The following is a 24,411-nucleotide window of genomic DNA, read 5'->3' on the forward strand; positions in this document are numbered from 1 at the left end:
ATGGATGGATGGATGGATGGATGGATGGATGGATGGATGGATGGATGGATGGATGGATGGATGGATGGATGGATGGATGGATGGATGGATGGATGCGTTTCCAGTCTTTAATCTGACTATAACGACCACATGCTCGTGGTCATTTAAGGTGATGTCTCTTCATACATGGAAGAGACATACTTTGACTTTCTCTCCCTCTTCACGGGAAAAAGAGAAAGTTGGAAAGTTCAGCTAAGTTAGGGATCTTAACAACAGTAATTACCGCAGCGATTTAAAGGAGGAACGGGGGCTTTAAAAGCTCTGATGTAATGCAGGAAAATCTCAAAGAAAAAAAACCTGGAACTTTTCAACCAGTTCACTGATGTTCTTAAAACAGATTAACATATTTACTGAGGGAGTCTATGTCAAAGGGGCAGTATTATATATTTTCCAGGCTCATAGTGCCATTTTATAGCACAATCAAGTAACTATGTTACCTTCAGTTGTTATAAAAATGGTATGTATACCATATATGACTTAAAAGAAATTTGGCTTTATAATTAAATGTTTTGAATTTGGGCCTCTCTCTTTAAGAAGCTCCTGCTCTTCCTTAAATTTCAGGAAGTCATCTCAACATGACTCCATCCATCCATCCATCCATCCATCCATCCATCCATCCATCCATTTTCTTACACCCTTGTCCCTTAGTGGGGTCAGGAGGGTTGCTGGTGCCTATCTCCAGCTAACGTTCCAGGCGAGAGGCAGGGTACACCCTGGACAGGTCGCCAGTCTGTCACAGGGCAACACAGAGACACACAGGACAAACAATCATGCACACACTCACACCTAGGGGCAATGTGGAGAAGCCAATTAACCTGACAGTCATGTTTTTGGATCGTGGGAGGAAACCGGAGAACCCGGAGAAAACCCACGCATGCACAGGGAGAACATGCAAACTTCACGCAGAAAAACCGGGGCCAGGAATCGAACCCAGAACCTTCTTGCTGCAAGGCAACAGCTATACCAACTGCGCCACTGTGCAGCCCATGACTCCACCATTAGCCCTTTAATGTTTTTACCAGCGTTGCACTGAGAAAGGAGGAGCTACAATTCAAAAGGCGGAGCTAGGTCTATCCAGGCCTTTTGCATAGCTGAATGGTTGCCATGGAGATTAGATAATTGATCAAACATGCATGAAATAATCAAAGCAACACCTGATGAAGGGATAACAGTTTTACATGATGTAAAGCTCAAAAGAGTCGAGTTTACATAATACTGCCCCTTTTCTGGTGCAGAACAAACTGAGCCTCCTGCAGATGGTGTGTGTGTTCTTGTGTGTGTGACCTTACTGAAAACTCCTCTGTGGACCTCCTCTGTTCGCTGAGACGCCGCTCTGTCTCCAGCTCCTCCTCCGCCTGGTTCATGGCACTGTGGAGCCACTGTTGGGTCCCAGTGATGCTGAGGGCCAGAAGAGCCAGGCGAGCCTCTGCCTTCACCCTGCTGAGCTGAGAAACCGACACATACCAACACGGGCCAGCCCCAATCAGGACATCACAGCCCATCAAGTTCCAGTTTAAGTTTATTTGTAGAGAACATTTCAGTAACGACGCAGCTCAAAGTACTTTACATCATAAAAACATCACCAATTTTGAAACAAGAAATAATYATTACATTTTGTCAAAAGCAACCATCAAATACATTGATCAATGTTCCAGTTATTATGAATCTAATGCAGCTCTGAACAGCTGGGTTTTCAGTCTAGATTTAAAGGAACTCAGTATTTCAGCTGTTTTTCAGTTTTCTGGAAGTTTGTTCCAGATTTTGGTGCATAGAAGCTGAATGCTGCTTCTCCATGTTCGGTTCTGGATGCAGAGCAGAACCAGAACCAGAAGACCTGAAATGTCTGGAAGGTTGATACAACAACAGCAGATCTTTCATGTATTGTGGTGCTAAGCCATTCAGTGATTTATAAACTAACATCAGTATTTTAAAGTCTATTCTCTCAGTGAACTGAGTGACTAAACACCAGTCACCAGTTCTGACTGGTGACTGGTGCAGCAGCATTCTGGATCAGCTGCAGCTGGAAGATTGATGTTTTAGTCAGACCTGTGAAGACACTGCTGCAGTAATAAGTGCAACTAAAGATAAACACATGAAGGACTTTCTCTAATGCTGAGACATCAGTCCTTTCATCCTGGAAATGTTCTTCAGGTTATAGAAGGCAGGCTTTGTAACTATCTTTATGTCTTTATGTGGCTCTGAAGGTTCAGGTCAGAGTTCATCACTACACCCAGATTTTCACACACTGTCTTTGCTGTGCGTCGTGCTCAGATCCTTCAACTAAAACGAACAAGGTCCAATAATGTTGATCAATACTTTAATTGATTTCTGAATGTCAGAATTTCTGATCAGCTTTGTGATTGTTACTAACAGTCATACTATGAGACACAGAGAGGTGGACCAGAAGGACTTAAAGTCAATGTGTTTATCTCACACCAACCTTTGCTTTCCTGACAGTCTCCTGAACCTCTGCGATCTTCTGGTCCACATTGAGCCCTGTCTCCCCTGACAACAGCTTCCTTCGACTCTCCAGCATATCCAGAGCCTGGCAAAGAAAACCAGACTAAACTGTCTACACAAGAAGCGGCAAGAAAATCTCTTCACATTTGTGTGTATTACTGATGCTGGAACCTGAATATTCAGTGTTTATTGGTTTCAATTCTTTGAAGAAATGAAACAGATTTGTTCAGCTGGTCAGAGAAGATGGGAGGATGGATGGAGGTAAATACAGGACAAGAGACCCTAAGATAGGTCAATAGAGACTGGGATGAATGTTCACCTTCAAGCAGGATAAAAACCCTACATCCATCTTACATCCTTAATAGATCAAACCATATTAAGGAGACCTACTCAAAGTCCAGACCTATTTCCAATTAGCAATCTGTAACCTGAAATCCAGTGTTCCTAGATGCTCTATATTAAATCTGACTGAGCTTTTCAGGACAACATATCGGTTTGTAGATCTGAAAAATGTGAAATGATCGTAGACCTAAAGACTTGCAGTTATACTGTAGTTGTGGTAAAAAGTGCTTATGCAACGTATTGTTTCAGGAATACAAATGTATGCCACACTTTTCTGGTCAACATTTGTTATATGTTTTTAGAAAAAAAAGCATGCTTCCCAATTCTGCACTACTTTGTGGAGTCTAATAAACTTTGAATAAAATGCATCAAAGTTTGTGGTCAGAATGACACAAAATAAGGAAAAGATCGGGGGTATGAATACTTTTTAAAAACACAACAGTGTTTTTTAAAAAGGCATTCAAACTGATAATAAGTAAAGCATAGTTTCAACGCCTTACATTCTGCACAGTGTAAACATAAAGGTTGTAAATGCTAACAGCTGATGGTTTCATCCAGGACATGTTACTGTGGAATATCATCTCTGGTGCCCAGGTATTAAGCTGTTAGCATGCGATGATGGTCATACAGCTACAGCCTTCAGTCAGAGATCCACAGCATCACCATCCACAGCAACTCTTTGAAGAAACTTAGATCATATTTTGGAATTGAATTGAAATTGTCTCCCTTTGGATTGTTTCAGTTGTGCAGTATTTCTTCAGATGTTAGAACAACAAGTTGACTTTTATGGCATATATGCAACTTTTTAATAAAGTGAGCACATATTCAGCCATATATTTGCAGTTGGACCAGTTGAGAAGACAAAGATAGAGCAATTTTTAACTCCAGAAGAAAAGGGTTACAATGATAACCCTTTTAGATACAGCCAATAAAAAAAATCTAAATAAGGGAAAAGTTAAAGGTCAAGCGCAGAGTTGTGGCTCTGTGTTCTGCTCACCCTTTCTCCATGAGTGGCGATCTTGTAGTCCTTGGCAGCCTTGGCTGCCCATTTCTTGGCCTCCTTCACCAAGCAGCTCTCTCCCTCAGAGTCCTGCATGTCCTTCAGTGTGGTCGTCTGTGTGAAAAACAAACTCAAATCATTTTTCCTGAGTCCTGCAGGGCCAGAGGAACATCAGCTGTTTGTGTGTTGCTGACTAGCTTCGCCTTCAAACAGCTACATGTTTTTTATTATACCAATGTGTCTTCCTGTCTTTTTGGTTTTCTGTTGTGATAATTTTTGTTCGTAAGGTGTGGCCATACACAGTTAATTTCCTGTGGTTTGTTGCTGTCATTAATGTTAATATGCCCTTTGTTTTAAGAACCTTACTTATCTCTTGTGTATTTTTCTCTCTCTGAGTTGTCTGGACAAGTCAGTTTCTCCTGCTCAGTTTTCTCCCACAGCTGTTCAACATTCCTCAGGTTAACGCCAAGACACGGCTCCTCTACAGACCACTGGAATTGTGAGATTAAGTATTCACATGAGTATGCACTGGAAATCCTGCCAGCACAAACACAAGCTGGTCCAGCAGTAAAACTTGACCTTCTGAATTTCAAAGTTCTCATACTCAACAAATTGCTGTGCAGTTCAGACCAAAACAGACATCAGATCAGTCATCAGGTCCCATTAACTTCACCGTTTTCTAACTGCTGCATACATCATCCAAGACGAGTTTCCATCTGATTGGAGACAAATCGGATCCAGTGTGTCTTGGTCTTTAGGCTCCTTTGTCACTGATCACATCTCTGTATCTAAGTTCCCCGATTTTCATTGGTCATTGCTGGACAGTATAAGACTCTCAGTCAAGTTCTTAAGTGCCTCTGTGTTCTTGTGTTCGCTCTAATATAAGTTTGTTCAGTTCTCTTGTTAAATTCTGTTTCACTGGACCATATGGTCCCTGTACGCTGTCTTTGACAGAAGGAACCCCCTTTTTTTGTACAGCTGAATTCTGTTTCCAGTCAGTTTGAAATCAAATCCAACTGAGATGATGTGCTTTGACCTTAAAAAGGCTGTCAATGCTCAAAACCTGTCAGAATGGCTGAATTAAAACAAGTCTGCAAGTAAGAGTGCACCAAAATTCCTCCACAGCAAAGTAAGCAGCTCACTGAGCAATACCAGGGGTGACACAACTAGTTACTAGGTCACTACGTTACCTTTCCTCATTGAGCCACGTTGGTTTGGATACCTTTTGTTAGTAAATCATCACTTGTAAACTGATTTTAGTATTTACTTTGTATGATATTTAAGTTTGTTTCATAATCTTAAGCTTTTCACTGCCAAACAAAAAAAAATCTACAAGAAAGCAAAACTTCTTTCACAACTTCACCAAATCAATGAATGAAGAAGGACACAAAGCGCAGGCACACACCACGTCCCGCAGAGCAGGCTGGAAGATAAAATCTGATGTTCTTGTGAAGGAAATGGATTCCTGCAAAAACTGCTGAACATTCCTCTCTCTGGTCACCTGAAAACAAATATTGTGCATCAAATTAAATGTTCACTGATCATCTGAAAAACATTCATCCTGCCTCACATATAATTCAGGGTTTCAGATTCTTTGATTTTGACTCCAGATGTTCAGAGAGTGACAAATTCCTCTGCTTCAGTGATGTGGTGGTGGATTTCTCTCTGGAAACATCTCTCCTTTAAGCGCTCCAGCACCATATTTATTTTGGCCTTTTCACTGTTTGGCCCGACTTTGTCTTATTTACACAAGCGACCTTGTCTTTCCCTTATTTGGCTGCTCCTGCTCGGCTCTCTCTCCTCTCTGTGAGCCTTTTATTTTTCTGCTGCTGCATGGGAATGAGGAATGTCTCATTTCTGGTCTCAGACAACATTCTGGCATGTTCCACCTGGAAAGCCCCACACTGAAGAAGTGGAAAGGCTTTAGTTTAGCAATCCTATCACTTTTTCTAATAACCCAAGCTAAAATATAGATAAAAATATTAATAAATACCATTATAATATGCAATGTTCTATTAAATTCCTTTGTTCTTTATTTCAGTGATCCTTTGTTAAATGTGCAGTATTATGTAAAATCAACTTTTAACATCATGCTATGATGTTATTCCCTCATCAAAACATGCATTGCATGTTTGAGAAATCCTTTAATCTCCATGGCAACCATTCAGTTGCGTTAAACAGCTGGGTGGACCTGGTGCAGCCTTCAAGCATGAAACCCCTCCTCCAAACTGCAGTTTCCAAGCTTTCACCACACAGAGCAGCCCTCCCCTTCATATCCCCCAATCACCTCCTTCAGTCTAGCCAGCAGCAAATAGGGGAATTGTGCATGCTAAGCTCATTATATGAGCCATTTCTCAGTGCAACGCTGATACAAATGTTGTTAAAGGCTTAATAAAGGAACCATGTTGTGATGACTTCCTGAAGGTGTCACGGTTTCAAGCTCCTGCTCTTCCTTTTAGGCCAGAGTCACGGGTCTAATTTCATATCATTAAATTACAAAGTCAATTTTCTTTTAAGTCATATTTGATATCTACAACATTTTTATAACAACTGAAGGTAACATAGTTACTTGATTGTGCTATAAGGTGGCATTATGTAGCTCAAAAACACACAATACTGCCCCTTTCATAGCACTCAAATAAAATTCTGAGCCATATTTGACCCCAGAGAATATCCCTCTTTTTATCTTCTTTTTAATATAGTTAAGATAAGATAAGATAAGATAAGATAAGATAAGATAAGATAAGATAAGATAAGATAAGATAAGATAAGATAAGATAAGATAAGATAAGATAAGANAGATAAGATAAGATAAGATAAGATAAGATAAGATAAGATAAGATAAGATAAGATAAGATAAGATAAGATAAGATAAGATAAGATAAGATAAGATAAGATAAGATAAGATATGACTTTGACATCTGGCAGAAATCACCTACAGTGTAAAACAGTGTTTCTCAACCTTTTTTGGGCTAGCGCCCCCCTAGCCTTTATCCAGGTCCCTCACCGCCCCCCACCAAAGAATTTGCAGGYTACTTTGCACTGACTATTATTTTATTATTAATATTACTATCACTATTGTAGATGTTTTGATTTTTATGCTTGTTTCTGTATTTATCATCAAAAATAATTTCCCAGAGAACAAAAAAGTCATGGGAATAGAAATTATTTTCACAGGTGTCTTAAGAAAAATGCAATGAACATTCAAGTTAAAATTGATAGGCCTAACAGCAGCCAGAGTGGAAAAAATATTCTTATTCTTTGCCATTTTCTAGTTGTTAAATATTCCACAAAATGACCAGATAAAAGATGTACAACATGCCAGTTTAAACGTTGAACTATTTGCAAAACGACTGAGCTCTGCAACTTTAAAACATGGATAGAACTGTAACTAATGTACATTAATCATAGCTCTTCTTCTCTTCAGTGTTTCTGTCAGTTTCTGGTGGTGCAGCTCTGTGCTGCCTACAGGAGAATGGGACATCAGAGTATCATTCATAAAATTTCACCCACATGGCATTTATTGTGCAAACCAGAGCTTTCAGTGGAAAAACAAAAATTCCAGGTCCTTTTAATGCCACACAAATATGAGACAGAAACATTATTTATATCTTTATATAAACTATTGATTTATAGATTAATAGTTTTACTGGAAAGAAATTATAAACAACAAATTTGGTTCTTAATCAAATCCTAATGAGTCAAATTGAAAGTGTCATGGAGTCATCAGCCTCATGACATTAACACTGACACGAAAAATAATATTGAAGAAATAAATATATAAAATCTAATTAAAGGTAACATAGTTACTTGATTGTAACTATGTTACATAAATAAGTGATCAGTTCTTTACTGTTATGGTCTGTAAGATACATTTATTCTCAGTATTAGATGTGGTTTCAACAAACCCATGGCACTTCAACAATATTATTTTACCTTTTATCTGGAAATAGTGTCTGTTTATTCTTGCCATATAGTCATCTGTATTAATTATTGTTCGAAAGGTCTTGCCATACCAGTTTATTCCTCAGTATTTACTTTAGTTTCTTAGTTTATTCTTGCATTTTGTTCTTCATTCATTTCCATTTAGTTTCCTTTGATTAGTATTATCTTCTCTGGGTTGATTGCTATGTCCACTTTAGTTTCTTTCCTTAAGCTAGATTTATTTGATCATTTATTGACGCTCACCACCAGTAATCTCCACTCATCATCACCTGCTGCGTCGCCTAATTGTCATGATGTTTTTCACACATCATGTGTTTATTTTTTCAATGTTCAGCGTCGGATTCTCTGTTTTTATGCCATAATTCACATCTAGTTCGTCGCTCCGTTTTATGTCCCGCTTCTCCTGTTTCAGAGTTTTGCGCAATGTGCGCCTCGTTTTTTTTAACCCCCTAAGGTGCAGGGCGGTCGGAAAGCATATCGATGGGGAAAAGGCAGACTGACGTAAACCTTTTAAAACAACGGAAACAATTTCTGCATTCTGATTATTGAAATTTAAAAGTGCTGTGTTGTTCTATCACCCCCGTTTCATACCGGACCACTTACAGCACCGTGTTAACGCTATAAAATGAACGCTCTCTATTGTGGAATCACCCATGGAGGGATTTCTTGATTTCCTTATTTAAATGGGTTCATTTTTCAGAGGGATACACAGTGAGGGTATCGTGATTTTAGCTACCAGTAGCAGGAGAACGGAGCTGTGCCAAGAAGCTAACAGAAGCTAACAAACACTGAATAGAAGAAGAGCTGCCATCGATACAGTTGCAGCCAAGCATGTTTTAATGTTTCACAATACAGTTTTACCAAGTTGCTCAAAGTCTAAACTGGCATTGTTGTGCATTTAAGGTGTAAAGTTTACCTTCGACCAAACGCCCCCCAAAGGCATACCAGCGCCCCACTTTTGTAAAAATGTCCGCCAGCGCCCCCTGCCGTCCTCTGAATGCCTCCTGGGGGGCGGTACCGCCCACGTTGAGAACCGCTAGTAAAACCATCTATGTATTTAACAATTGTAAATAGTAAAACTGGGCAAGAAAATGATGTGTAAATTGTAAAACAATTTAGAATTGTTGAATTGATATGAAAGCTGACTATTTTTTAGGTGAAAATAGTCTTTTGTAAGTCGTGATAAATGATAAATCAATTAATCGCAGGATAAATTAAACCTATCGACCTCATTTTGATTATCGGCTTTATCATCTCTTCCTGCATTGTTTTCTTTCTGTTGATGGCACTGAATGAAAAAAGGCTCAACTCCAGTGCTCTCCACTGACCCTCCCTTCCTGATTTCCTTAGTGTAATGTCCAGCGCACACTGCACGAGTTGTCAGCCGACTGTCGGCCTATTTTCAAAATTTGATCGTGCCTTGTGGTGTCCAGCCACCTGGGCATAAAATAYTGGCTACAAGTCCAGTTAACTAATTTTAAAATCAGGCATTAATCAATACTTTATTAGAATCTACCTGTGATGCATGTGGCTAGAGTCAGTCCTCCCCTTGTCATTTCTATATTCTTTGCACGAAATGTTTAATAAATATTAACGTTGTTTCCACATATCTCCAATGTCCGCTGGATTTTGGGTTGCGCCGTGTCAGCTTCGTAATTTTCCCTCAGAAAGCACGGAGGAGAATCCTCGCTTTCTGATTGGCTACCTGTCACACATTCAGCGTCCCAGTCGGGGAAAGCCCCTCATTTAGATCGGAGCTGCCACGACGATCTAAATCACACTGCAGGATGATCGGTTATGAAATCACCAGCGACAATTTTAGAACAAGCAATGTTCTAAGATTGTCGTAAGGGGAAAGCAAAAAATGGTGTAGTATGAACAGTAGTTCATACTACCGTATACTAGTTCATACTAGTAGTCGGATGTGCCCATCTTCTCTATTTAAATCTAGTGATTACTGAAGGGCAATATAGTATACAGACTTCATAATCTGGACTCTTTTGGTTGAATTTATGTTTTTTTGAATTTATGTTTAGTTTTTATTCAAGTACGTTTTTTTGTTAATGGAGACTGAGAATCAATTTTTTTTGTTTTTGGTTGTTTTGTTTATTTAGTTTATCAGTTCCAGTGTTATGTGTTCTTTTGAAAATAAAGCCTATGGCAAGGCATGCATTATTACGTCATTTCCGTCAGTGTCAATAGGTCTTGAAACAATATCATCGTTTATCGCAATAATTTTTTTTATCGTGACAGGCCTATTTGTACATTCATTTTACAGGTTGCTTTCATGTTCATTTTTGGGGAAAACAGTTTTTTTCCCCATAAGCCAAAACATTTTTTTTTTGTAAAACATCGACTCCAGAAGCATTTTTAGTCATATAATCAACAATGGCAATGGCCAATGCCAGAGTTTTACCATGTAATTTCCAGGTTTTGTGTGTGTGTGTGTGTGTGTGTGTGTGTGTGTGTGTGTGTGTGTGTGTGTGTGTGTGTGTGTGTGTGTACAAACCTTAGCAACACCATCCCATATCTTGCTGAACTGCTTGTGCGAGGCCAGACAGGTGTCCATTTCTGTCCCACACAGCAAGGTGAAGTGGTTCCTCAAATCGTCGTAAACGTCTCTGTCCATTTGCTGGTGAGGAAAGCAGAGGAAACCAGACACTTTTACTGTTGAACTGCAGTTTACGACAAGAAAAACTAGTCTCATCCTTTGTTGGTTATAATGAGATCAAATATGAGAAGCTCTCGCCTCCACTTGGTCAGTGTGTGAGTTTCTCACCTCCATTAGGAGAGGTAGGTCTTCAGTGTGGTAGTGCTGGTGATGCGAGTTGACGGCTGCAAGGGTCAGCAGATATTCATTACGAGCTTCATTCAAACGGTCTTCACACTCTTTCAGCCTGGCACTGAGCTGCAAAAACACACACACACACTCACACACACACGCGCACACGCACGCACACACACGTACACACACACACACACACACACACACCCACACACACATATTTATAAGCGGAAATCATTAGGTTCACAAGCAAAACCAATTTACTGAGAAAACAGTTGAAACCAGACGTTCACATACAGAATAAAAGATAAAAATGTACATACATGTTTTTCTTTCTCTCTATCTTAAGTTAAATCAGACCAAGCTTAAGCAAATAGAAATATTTTAGTAAATCTAACTGACCTAAAACAAGAGAGTTCTGGTCTGATTTAAGTTCAGACAGTGAGAAAAAAGATGTCTTCCCTTTTTTTTGGTGTATGTAAACTTCTGGTTTCAACTGTAGATCCATCAGGTTCCCACAGACTAAATCAAATTGAATCAAACAACACATTTTGGACCCCAAAAATACAGACAAATTTGAAAAAAACAAACAAAAAAGAAACAGTTACAGCTTATTCATACCTTAGCAGTCATCTTATGTTGACCTGATTTGAAATGGAAAATCCCATGTTCACTCTTTCTAGTTCTGTAAGCAGGTAGAAATTAATACATATTACAAATGAGTAAAAAACAATATAAAAACTGCGTTTGGTCTTAGAGAGGGAAAACTTGCCATTATACCATTATCAATATTAGTAAATAGTCTCAAAACTACAATATTTTCATTTGTTGCAATCATTTATGGTACAATTTGATGTCCAGCAAAATGTGTTATTGTGACAGGCCTGACTGGTGCATTACACACATCATTACAAACATCACGGCCACACGGGAGCTTTTATGATAACAGCCCCTCAACTTTTTGGATTCCTATGTAAATATATTTGCAGCCAGTTGAGATAATATAAACCATACATGTGCATAATTTCCCCCCATAAAATCTGCTTAGCCCGATGATAGGGACACTATGGCAGTCCACCACCATGTTTTTGTGTAAAAAAAAAAAAACATGGTAAAAAATGCTAAAAGTTAACAAAAATTTAGAGGGGCCCAAGCTGGCAGTAGCCAACGGGCAGATGCAGGAACAGCCCTCACGCCCAGTTCAATGTGTCAATTATGAACATGGCTTAATCTGTCTAGATGTGTGGCAAGTCCAGGCCGCTTCTTTGTTGTTGCAATAATCTATTTATTCCACTTTGATTGTCTTACTTCAGATTTTACAGAATGACACTGACTGACCAGGCCAAACCATCCAATAGTGCCAACAATAAACGGCATTAAACACGGTCAACAGAAATTATGACCACCCCGGCTCACCTGCTTCCTCAAACATAATAAGCTAGCAGCCAGTACAGCTCCCATTCATACATTTTGTGACAGCCCCACCCACCTCGACACACCCACCACCCAAGTGTCAAAGGCGTGTGCTCACGTCACCTCAAAAATCATTCATTTCATTCATATGACTCTTACACCGTCATTACTATCATACTAACTTGTAAAAAAAAAAAAAAAAAAAAAAGATAATCAATTTAAAATAAAACACTTAACCTGGTGGGGAGCCAAGTAAAGTCTGGTGGCCCGCCAGGCTTGTAATACACTCGAGGAAACCCTGATGTAGAAGATGTTTTACTGAAACTCTGACCTTGTCTGGGCGTCACCTGCTTTCTCTCTGGCTACACCAGCGATGTGACTCAGATGGTGGTAGTTCTTCTTGACCCTGTGCAGTTCTCGCAGTGCATCCACCACCTCACCCTGCACCCTCTGCAGCTGCTCCAGAACCTGCAATGTCCCGTCATTGTTTCTTAGGGGCTACTTCGCTCTGCTAAATGATCCACAGCATAAGGTTTGCATGCTGTCTCACTCGTTTCGCGCGGATCTCCTTGGTGTTGTGGATGCTTTTGGAGGCGTGTCCAAAAAGCCGGCGGTATTCTTCTGCAGCAGCGAGTCGAGAGGCGGCAGTCTGAGCTGTGGCGTCCACCAATGATCGCCACACACCAAACACACTCCTGAAAACACACACAGCAGTAACAATAACTTTCTCTTACACAATACAGTATAAACAATATACACACAGAAAGTCACTGAATCAGAACATTAATAAGGTAAGCCTCACTGTGGGACCAGAGGAAAGAGGCTTTGAGCTGCAAACTGGTGTACTTGAAAATTATCATGCATCATCCCTGCTTATATGGACATACAAGTAAAATATTAAATAAAGGATAAATTGTATTTACTGTTAAAATAATGTGTTCCCACATCTGTTCTGTGCAGACGTATTAAACAGAAAGACAACGGATTTCCTCTATATTACTTATTAATCTTTATGCCATAATCATGTTTGCATTAACCATGTTAATAATTTAGTCTTGTCTCCTAGGAGCCTGAACAATGGGAATAAAGTTTAAAAAGTAACTTTGTGATTCTGATAATTCGAAAACATTTTGTTCATTTTCACCTTGAAATATTTTGCTGAGTGAGACAGGACGGAGGTAGTCATAAAGTTTTTCTTACTTTTGTTGTTCATTGTGTAACAGATTCAGACACCAATTTAATGCATAGTTTACAACCACAACCATGTTTATCCTGTGTGGGGAAAATGACCCTCCATTTTGACTTGCATTACAATGTGTTATTCGTAACAAGACGGGATAAAAAAGTGTTGTCATGTAAAATAGGTGAGTACATTATCTGTGTGTGTGTGGACTTTTGGTAATAAACTAGTAGTGTTAGAGAAAATGTCTGGATCAGGCATAAAAGCAGTTACTAAAATTAATGGAGGTTAATACAAAGCCAAAGTTCTAATAGAAATATAAACTTATGCATGCGTGTGTGCGTGCCCGCATGTGTGTGTGTGTGTGGGTGTGTGTGTGTTAATCACCCAGAAATCACAGTGTCTGTATTTCCTCTCTGCCAGTCTCTCTTCTGGTACTGGATGGCTAATCTCTGAAGAGCCTGAAAACGAGATGACCTCATAAATGATAACTAGTTTTTACACAGATATATACATTATTTATTTCCCAAAAATAAATAACGGTATTTTAATTTAAACTGGCAACCAGTCCCGCTGCCCACCAAAATAAATAAATGTATAATTAAATAAAGCTTGGCAGGAAGTATGTCTTCCATCTTTAAGGGTATTGTTGCTTGATAGTTTTATCTGATGTTTGAGTGCACTAGTCTAATAAGTATTGCATAACATTTTATGTTTAAATAATCTGATCTCAAGAATCTAAATTGCATAAATGTTACACGTTTCAGCTCATAGTGGACAATTGTAACAAATTATGTTTTTTGTTTGTTTGTTTTTTTCTTCTTCTGACGTGTCTCTGCTTCCCCTTTGATCTTGGTGGAGAGAAGCGTCAGTGAAAAAAAAAAGAAAGACCGCTGTCTTCTTCCCCAACATGTCTCTTTATTACAAATTCTAGAAATTATGAAATCATTAACATTTCTTAGTACAATCATATTATTGTGTCCTTCTGTGGTTATCAAACAACCACATAGATTTCACTTCAGTAAATAGTATCAACTCCCACCAACTGTGACGGTATCAAATTGCCAAATTAAACAATTCACCAATTAATTTAGAGCTCACAGATGTACATTAAAAAAGAAAATTTCTCAAATAGCTATATTTCAAGGGCACTAATTTCTTTGAGTCATAATAATTATGAGAGGATTAATTATGTCAAATAATTGAACATGGACATATTATAATGAACAAATATACTTTAAGCTCTAATGGGCTTCGAATAACTACTGGCCGTACAGTTTAATTGATTACACAGCATGGGAGAAATAGTAACGTCTATAATAATAATAATAATAATAATAATAATAATAATAATAATAATAATAATAATAATAATAATAATAATAATAATAAATCCCTTTGAACAGATAACACAACACAACGCATGTCAGGGTACCAATGTTTGATCGGGGAGTGGAACGGAGCTTATTGTTACATGTAGCGATCTTCAAAACGGCCGGTGTTACGTCGCAACACCTGGTCGTTTCTCAAGCCCATGAAAGAATGAGCTTGAAAGAATGCAGACCCTGAATTCGGACACAAAGCTCTAGTGGTCTGGAACACTTATTTTCATATATTTTTTTGCATCTCTTTTTTGTTTATGTCTTGTCTGTTGTATTTGTTTTTCTCGTGTTTGCTGCGCGTTTCAACGATTCTGTATTTTAGTTCTGCTGGGGGTCCATATGGTTATGTGTATTTGTTATAAGTTGCATTGTGATCACTGTTATGTGTAGAGTGTTATGGGGTTCCCCTATCTGACTCTGCTGACTTCCACTCACATGTGATGGACCTGTCATGTGGGTGGGGGAGCGGTAGGACCAGGACCAATGCTGATCTGACAGAACACCGGAAGAGCGGAGAGTTCAGTGTATGTTAGCAGTGAAGCTATTCAGTTGAGTGTAACGGTTTGTTAGAAGCGCAGCTGCAGCCTAAGGAATAGCAGCTCGCTCTTATTTCTACTAAACCCTGTTGGCGGTACTACATCTGCGGTGTGTTGGCGTCATTACAGTATTTACTTACAGTTCACCACTTTAAAAGGTAGTTACAGGATTGAAAAGGTAAATGTCCAGTAAAATACTGGTATCAACAGACACCAGCTTATTTTATTTATTTATTTATTTATTTATTTATTTATTTATTTATTTATTTATTTATTTATTTATTTATTTATTTATTTATACCGTTTTTCTTAAAGAACGGTAAAATAAATAAAAAAAATTTTAAAAAACCGGCGTCTGTAGCTACAAGAATTATTTTCATCGTTCTTTCAGAAAAACGGCACCGTTCTTTCGAAAGAACGGTTAACTACTGGCAGCTACAGACGCCACTATTTTACCGTTCTTTCACAGTATCTATACCGTACTTGCATTGACGGTAATTTATTGTCAGGATTAATTATGGTACATCTACTGTGCATTTACAGTAAACTTCTGGGGCTGCCAGTATTTGACTGTAAATTTACAGGATTATTTCTTAGAGTGTAGTGATAAAGACTAGACTTCAAAATGTGAGCAGTTCTTTCTAAAGAGCTGAATATTTAATGAGGCATTCTAATTTTTTTCACCTCTACAAAAGTAGTTGCAGTATTGTGCTCTGCTGTGCAAAACTGATATCCACAGGTGAGTTGAAGCTGGAAGCTATCACTGTCTTTTTCCTGACAGCAGGGCCCAGTAATGTCACATCAGAAACAAATATAGGACAGGAATTCAATAAAGATGATGATTCCTAGTAAAAGGTGCCAGTAAACTGGCCAGCAGTGGACCGAAATAGAGCATGTGTCCTCACCTGAGCATACTCCTTCTCTATAGCTGCTCTCTGCTTACTGAAGGACCTTGGGGAACACAGAGACAAACAGAATATGACACTGCTTCAACTGAATGTCAGTATTGATCCTTCAGCCTATCAGTGGTCCCGTTGTAGGGTAGGTAGGGGGGAGCGGTGGGGTTCATACAGATGTCCCCCAATCTGTGCTATGACCCACCTGATCTCCTCCAGCAGCTCAGTGTCCTGGTGTTGTTTGCACTGCAGTTTGCTGAGCTGCTCTGAGAACAGCAGCTTCACATGCTGGCTTTCCTTTACCTGCACAGAGGTTCAGAGACGGGTTGGTAAGTTTGTTCCAAAACTTTCAGACCTGCAGCTTAGTGTGTCCAAACTGTCCCTTTTGTCTGTCGCTTGTTATGCAAAGGGACAAAGGGACTTTTTTTTCTTATAGCAAAAACCTACCAGCCAATCCCGATGTATGAGCTATTATACGTTATAATCCTGTATTATTATTTTCCCGTAAATATCTCGTATTATGCCCCCCTTCCCGACCCTGCTCTGACGGTAGTTTCTCTCTCTCTAACTCTCTATCCTCCAGCCCTCATTCCCCCATTCCTCCTCGGATGGCAACATTTCCCATTTCCTCAAATCCACAACTTCACAGGTAATCCAACTCTTCATCCATGTTGTTAGGAATCTGTTAGAATTTTTAACATGGACGACAAAGCGGTTATAAAAGCTTTTTTGTAGTTTGACCAAATGATAATGTCTGTTAATATGTCATATATCTTGGTATTTTAATAGCATTCTTACCTAACAATAATATTTAGCAGCTACAGTTTAGACAGGATTGATGTCTGTCTACCAGCCTTGAGTCCTAAATCAGTTCATTAGATTTATCAGGAATTCCAGTTTTCCTCCGTTTCTGCAGGTGTAGTAACAGACTTTTGGGATGTGGACGGTTTCTCTGCTTCTTTCTCTCCTCTTATCTTTGGCTCTACTTTTAAAACATTTATCTTTTTCCCTTTGCTTTCTCCTTTATTTACCGTTTGCATGTCCATTACATTTGAGCCCAAAGTGAGTTCTAATAAAGTTTCACATACGTGTCAAGATGAGCATCAGGTGAGAGCTGTATCACTGGAAGTAAATCTGTTGGGCCTCACCTTGATGCTCAGAAAACAATTCAGAGTACCACACTGACGTACATGAGACATAAAAAATAGTTCGCAATTAACTGTCTAGCACAGAGGTGGGCAACTCCAGGTCTCGAGGGCCGGTCTTCTGCAACTTTTAGATGTGTCTCAACTTCAACACACATGAGTCAAATAATGAGGTCGTTAACAGGACTCTGTAGAACCTGACTGCACTGAGGAGGTGATTCAGCTGTTGGATTTAAGTGTGTTGGACCAGGGAGACATCTAAGAGCTGCAGGACAACGGCTCCAAGCCCAGGATTGCCCACCCCCCCTGCCAGCATGCCTAGGGGAAAGAAGGGCTGACATATGGGTCCCATATGGGTTTGTCCACGGGTTCCACGGTGGCCCTACATGGGTTTGCCCATGTAGGGCCACAGCCTACGTGGGCCCTACATGGTCCCTAAATGGACAAACCCATGTGGGTCCAACACCATGTAGGGCCCATACACAGGACAAAGTGATGTCACATTCTTTCTACAACATAGGTCAGACACTATAGGTACACCCTTGTATCAATCAAATTTGACAGGTGGTGGTGAAGGTGGGTGGTCTGGAAGTGGGGGAGGGGCAACGTGGGTGGTCCGGAAATGGGGTCCAGATGTTTGAGGTTCTGACCCGTAGAAGAATGGGGGTGGCTTTGATGTCAGTGACTATTGCATAAATGCTCGCTAACTGCGGACTGTTTTTGTTTTTTTTCTCTCTCCAAGTATCGGAAAGTTTCAAGATGTGCAGGATAAAATATGTGATCGGTGATCTGTTCTCCGCTCCAAACCAGGAATCATTAGCGCACTGTGTTAGTGAAGATTTATGAATGGGGAAGGGAATCGCAGTTTTGTTCAAAAAGATTTTTGCCTGTACATCAGAATTAAAAGAGCAGAGTGAGTCATTTGTTTGGTAAAAAAAAAAAAAAAAGTTATTGCATTTTGTTTAAATGTCTTTTCAACAGTTAAATCATTTMYTAATTTAAAAAACCAAAAATGTATCTCTTAATAGAAAAGCTGCTGGGACAATGTGCAGTCCTAACACATGATCAACGCTTCATATACTATCTGGTAAATATACCACGGTCAATTATACAGCATGGGACCAAATTGGGTTATTTTTTTTTCAATCTGGTAACTCTATCTTTCCTATTATGTATGTCAGATTACGAAAAAAAAAAAGCGAGTCAGAAACCGACATATGTCGACTTCAGACAGAGTCTGGAAGACATGAAATCTCACTGCTTAGAATATAACGTCAAAAGAATATCACTGCCTCGGTTTGTAGGGACTACTATGGATAAATACCCTTAATTCTTCTTTATTTGAATAATTAAATGCAATGTTTTATCTCCTTCAGAATTGGATGCGGCTTAGATCAGCTGGAGTGGTCAAAAGTCTCACAGATTCTGCAAGAGGTCTTTAAACAGACAGATATTACTCTGACTGTGTACAGCTTGTGGTGGTGCGTGGGAGGGGGCGGGGGGGACAGGATGACCTCCTGTTGTTTTCCACTAATCAGTTCCAGACACCTTAGCTTCTTTATCGTTGGATATTTCTCCCATCACCCTATTTCGGATGAGGTTGGACAAAGACTCTGTTCATTCCAAGACCCTGCTTACATCCTGATAATGTCGGTGCTTTCTGAGTCTCAGTACGACGAACTATTAGGCAGTAAATTACAGCACTCTTTTTTTTCATTTTTGCTTCAATCTGACATATTCTTTTCTTCAGATCTTGTCTCACAAGATACGRAGAGGACGGTCATACCGCAATTAGTCTACGGTCAGTATTTTAACACTCCTCACCCTCCACCATCGCATAACAAAAAAATTAATTACAGCATTTTAACAGATTTACAGGGGATCTACTCGTTACTTAACTTTTAGCTTTCTGAAATTAAAGTGAGAGACAAACTAACATCACTGGCTTTCCAGAATTTATCCATCATTGTAAATTCTACTTTGCTCCAGTCTTTTTCCTGTTGTCGAATAAAGACTGACATTCTCGATGCTTCATGGTTTCTCCAAAATAGTAAAGGTTGTTTTAAGTACATTTGAAACTTAATAGATTTTTTTTTTCTTGTAACACCCGCTAGTATGATACATTTCAGTAAAAGTTCCTTATCTGTAAATTTATTTCTTAAGAATATGTGACAGGGACTAAACATGCCTAGGTGAGGCTACTTATATTTATCTTTCAGCTTTCTCCAAAGTTGAAAGTTTTTTACACTGCACAACCAGGCTCCAAAAAGTTGCTCCAACATGGTAAATTGTTTGGTTACCTTTAAAATTATCTACAGCTTTTGTCTTTGACTTATACGCTGTATGTTTCTTGTATGTATGTTTCTTGGCCCTAATGATTCTTTTACTCCATCAATCTTGCACGCTTAAGTGTGTTCACTAACAAAATATAGTACAGCTGTAGTTGTTGAAAGTTAAATTAATAAAAAGTATAAATGATCAATGTGAACCATCAGTCTGTATTAAAATATTTAATACAATTTGTATTACTTATTTAGATTTTATGTTTTTATGTGAGCACTTGAATTTCTATCAATTTATTGAATCTATGTAAATCTATGTAAATATTTATCAAACTGAATATACTATTCTATTTTTCTTTTCTTTCAATGTTTGTTGCAAATATTCAAATATATGCTGGCTATCAACCAACAATTCAATCAGTGATCTTTGCTTTTTTTTTCTCAAGTAGCCCCTCTCACGGAGACTTACTTCCATCTTCTGACACCTGGCCCAACTTATAATAACATTGACTAAGTTTGCTATTGGTACACTTTACCTAAAAAAATAAATTAAATAAAATGACATACTCACTACACAACCATGCTCCAAGAGTTGGTCACAATGTGGTGAATTGTTTTGATACCTTTAAAATKATCTACAACTTTTGTTCCTTGGTCCTAATGATGCTATGTGWTCAATAATGTTCACTAACAGACAGTACACCTCTTGTAATTGATAAGCTTATAAATGATCAATGTCAGTATGCGTTCAAGAAGATCACATCAATCAGATTAAGTAAAATATCATGATACTCAAAGGAATCAAAATTATAGTTCACAAAATTATAGTTTCAGGGAGCCTAGACTGTATGAAAGGAATGATTGAAATATACTATGAACATATTCAATTTGCAGAATCCTGTTAAATTTAAGAATATTGTTTGCCAAAATCACACAATGTAACTAAACATGTCTTTTACATGTTGCAGTAATTGAATCTTTTGAGACAATTGGTTTGCATAAGTTTAAGTAACTACAACCTATTTTCCACATTCTTGGCTAGCAATTTGCCAGTTAGCTTCCCAGTCCGAACGTCTGGACAATGTCTTGATTCAGTCAATTCTTCTATCCTGTATCTCCTGTACTCTGATATTCTATGAATTCACTCTGTGAACGATTCGTTTGCTTTGAATGCAGTATCTGGTTTCTCTTACTTTAACCCGCCCAACTTGCACCTGATTGGGATGTTAGCTTTTCGATTCCCTCCCAGTGAGGCGTTGCTTCACCAAGCAAACTGTTAGTCAAACTGTTGATCTCCCTCAGAAGATGAGAAGACATGGTGACTGAGTTTTAGACACTAGTACCACCTTTTTACTAGATGGCGGCCCTAAAAGTTTATACCTTTAAAATATGAATAAATACGTACAATTCCATAATTATTCGATCCAGCGGTTACAGAAGTTTAGTAGTAATGCAATTCGGGGATTGTGGTTCCTTAATGTCAGTGTTTCTGCTACTGGAGTGAGACAGTAAGAAGACAAGGATTAGGGTTAGAAGAAGATTTAGAAAGAAAATAGTTGATAGTTGTATTTTCTGGGCTATGACTAGTTATCAGGACAGAATCAGACCCGTAAAACTGTTTGGTCCATATGATCCAAGGAGAGAACCAGTCATCTTCTCCAACAATGTATCACTCTGTAGAAAATATGTTTGGACACAAGGAGCAGGAACATCACAACATCAGATGTATTTTCATCCTTATATCAGTGATCTAAAACTATTTAAAATTTTTGATACCATACAATGGACCGCAAAGGTGTACATGAATGTAAAAGTCAATTATTTTATTCACTGATAGAAAAGTGTAATGTATTTATCATAAGTAGGATTAACTGAGCTGAAGGAAAACAAAGGAGAAATAAATATTCATTGATACAGAACCGAATCAGCAAATATGAACTTATGAAACTATTGAAACCTTCAAAAATCTTATGTTGTCTACGATATTTAAGAAAATACTGAAACTGCACACATAAATTTCTTTATTTGACTGTTATCTCTAAAATATGTTACTTTTTATGTTTAACACCAGACATCTCACCTCTTTCCCACAGTTTTTCACTTAGATCCATGACTGCAGTGGATTTTATATTCATTCATCCATTCATCCATCCATTTTCTTCCGCTTATCCGGGATCGGGTTGCGGGGGCAGCAGCTTCAGAAGGGAGGCCCAGACTTCCCTCTCCCCAGCCACTTCTTCCAGCTCCTCCGGGGGAATCCCAAGGCGTTCCCAGGCCAGCCAAGAGACATAGTCCCTCCAGGGTCTTCCCCGAGGCCTCCTCCCAGTGGGACGTGCCTGGAACACCTCAAAAGGGAGGCGTCCAGGAGGCATCCTGACCAGATGCCCGAGCCACCTCAACTGGCTCCTCTCGATGTGGAGGAGCAGCGGCTCTACTCTGAGTCCCTCCTGGATGACCGAGCTTCTCACCCTTACCCCTAAGGGAGAGCCCAGCCACACTGCGGAGGAGGGTGGATTTTATAGTCAGTGTTAAAAGCCAGCAGAAAGTCTGAAGCGAAGGAGGAAATTTACGTCAACATGGAACCTGTTGGACAAACTGCATCTAATCACACAGGTAAGAATAAAGTTACAGAGAAATACCGTATGCATTGCATTACATTTTGCTAAGGTTCAGGTTTTCATTAAGACTTTATGGTGATTCTTACACTTAATTTAGATTTTGTGTACTGTGAATTATGTTGTACAGGATATTGCGACTTATTGCTTCACAAATAAGCAATGGTTTCTGACAACAGCTTTTCATTATTGCAAGGGATGACCTTTACTTGCCTTTACCAGGCAATAGTATGTGGCAAAATGTACTGGAAAGATGTTTACAATTTCTTAGTTTTGCCTCAAAAATGAACTTTTGATGTTACCAAAAAATACCAAACATTCCTCATAATTTCTCTTCGATCCAGTCCGAAGTTTGTGGAGGGAATTGTAACCTTAATACAATTCAGTTGATTTATAAAACACAAATTTACAATAGGTAATCTCAAGACAATTTACCAAAAAGTCATCTCCATTCTACTTATCAAACAGTCTAGCAATTTAAATGCATTATTTAAGTAAGTAAAACAATAAGTAAGTTATACGAGTTAAAAATGCAGATTGCATCATGTCACTGACTTGTTATTGACTTGACTTGTTTATATGCTGTTCAAATTACTTTTACCCTGACTGATTTTATCCATATTTTCAGGGGAACATTGTGGAACCAACATGTACGTTCGCTAAATTCTTGAAGTAAAAGTCACATTAAGACACAATCAGAATGCCTCATGCTGAACCAATCCTCCCCACAACCATCCTCCAACATTTGTTTATCATGTCAGAGTTTTCAACAAGAAAGAAACTCATACAAAATATTATTCTCTGCAAAATTTATTTTACTTGCTACTTACAGCAGCAGCAGCAGCAATGTATTTGCTACATAGGTTAAAGATAGATGGTGTCATCACTTGACATAGTTGTACTGTTCAAAACCTTTCGGTTTGCTTGAGTAGAAATGGAGTAATGTCTGTGTATGTTAAAATGTTAAACATTTATCCTCACCACTTTCAAATAGTTCACTTTTTATTTTATTCTAGTTGTTGTAGACTCAACTTAAATAGAATAACTTATAAAGCATCTTTTTTTCTTCTTTAAATCCAAGAGTTCCTGCCACTTGTTTAAGATGAGTACAAACAACAAGTTGATGAGAATTAAATGAAGCTCACTTGAACTCCTTTATTAAGCAAAATGTTACAGCGTGGAAGGTTTAGCAGATGGCTGGAGGCATCTGAATCGCTTCAAACTCAGTACCTGTTTGCTATACGGCAAACATTTGGTAAGATTAAATTTAGTCGACTAAAGAAAGTCAGACGGTTCATTCTCCAACGAGTGAAATCTCTTGAAGTAGTCAAGTGTCTTGTTTGTTCAGATCTTGCTAGTCATTTCCATAGCATGATTACTAATTAACAGTTGATTCTTTTGTGTCTAGATGCAATCTAATCATTCAGTTCACAATTGAAGTTTTATTATCAGAATTCTGCAAATTGAATATTTTCATAGTATATTTCAATCATTCCTTTCATACAGTCTAGGCTCCCTGAAACTATAATTTTGTGAACTATAATTTTGATTCCTTTGAGTATCATGATATTTTACTTAATCTGAYTGATGTGATCTTCTTGAACGCATACTGACATTGATCATTTATAAGCTTATCAATTACAAGAGGTGTACTGTCTGTTAGTGAACATTATTGAWCACATAGCATCATTAGGACCAAGGAACAAAAGTTGTAGATMATTTTAAAGGTATCAAAACAATTCACCACATTGTGACCAACTCTTGGAGCATGGTTGTGTAGTGAGTATGTCATTTTATTTAATTTATTTTTTTAGGTAAAGTGTACCAATAGCAAACTTAGTCAATGTTATTATAAGTTGGGCCAGGTGTCAGAAGATGGAAGTAAGTCTCCGTGAGAGGGGCTACTTGAGAAAAAAAAAGCAAAGATTCACTGATTGAATTGTTGGTTGATAGCCAGCATATATTTGATTTTTTGCAACAAACATTGAAAGAAAAGAAAAATGAATGACTATTCAGTTTGATAAATATTTACATAGATTTACATAGATTCAATAAATCGATAGAAATCCAAGAGCTCACATGAAAACATTAAATTGTTATTGCGCAACACCTCCCTCCCCTTCTCTCTCACTCTACTTCCCCTTCTCAGAGGAGGGAGGTGTGCAGCCAGCTCTCCATCTAACGGGTAATTTGAGTTTTCTAAATCTGATGGGATTTTACCCTGTTCAGAACTGAGAAACTCTGTTTAAGCTGGCATCGAGAAAGACTAGCCTGGTTTCTAACGACCTCCATCCAGATGTCCCACCCTTCTTCACCCTGTGAATTAGCCAGATTGAGCAGCCTGCAATCAACTAGTTTCACAGAGCACACCTGTTAACGGTCGCTCTTTCT

The 24,411-nt window shown here is 38.5% G+C and overlaps 1 protein-coding gene across 1 annotated transcript in view; it reads right to left on the reverse strand.

Moving 5' to 3' along the window:
* Positions 1-24,411, reverse strand: part of LOC103470993 (F-BAR and double SH3 domains protein 1) — a 38,159-nt gene that overhangs the window by 5,547 nt on the left and 8,201 nt on the right. The window contains exons 2-13 of the mRNA XM_008419745.2: positions 16,184-16,281; positions 15,988-16,033; positions 13,552-13,625; positions 12,535-12,679; positions 12,316-12,452; positions 11,193-11,256; positions 10,566-10,694; positions 10,296-10,418; positions 5,247-5,342; positions 3,839-3,955; positions 2,480-2,584; positions 1,329-1,484 (exon numbers count right to left, since the gene is read on the reverse strand). Coding sequence (XP_008417967.1) covers positions 1,329-1,484; positions 2,480-2,584; positions 3,839-3,955; positions 5,247-5,342; positions 10,296-10,418; positions 10,566-10,694; positions 11,193-11,256; positions 12,316-12,452; positions 12,535-12,679; positions 13,552-13,625; positions 15,988-16,033; positions 16,184-16,281 — 1,290 coding nt within the window. The remainder of the gene's footprint in view (positions 1-1,328; positions 1,485-2,479; positions 2,585-3,838; positions 3,956-5,246; positions 5,343-10,295; positions 10,419-10,565; positions 10,695-11,192; positions 11,257-12,315; positions 12,453-12,534; positions 12,680-13,551; positions 13,626-15,987; positions 16,034-16,183; positions 16,282-24,411) is intronic.

This window comes from Poecilia reticulata, linkage group LG10, assembly GCF_000633615.1.
Source record: "Poecilia reticulata strain Guanapo linkage group LG10, Guppy_female_1.0+MT, whole genome shotgun sequence".
Lineage (NCBI taxonomy): Eukaryota > Metazoa > Chordata > Actinopteri > Cyprinodontiformes > Poeciliidae > Poecilia > Poecilia reticulata.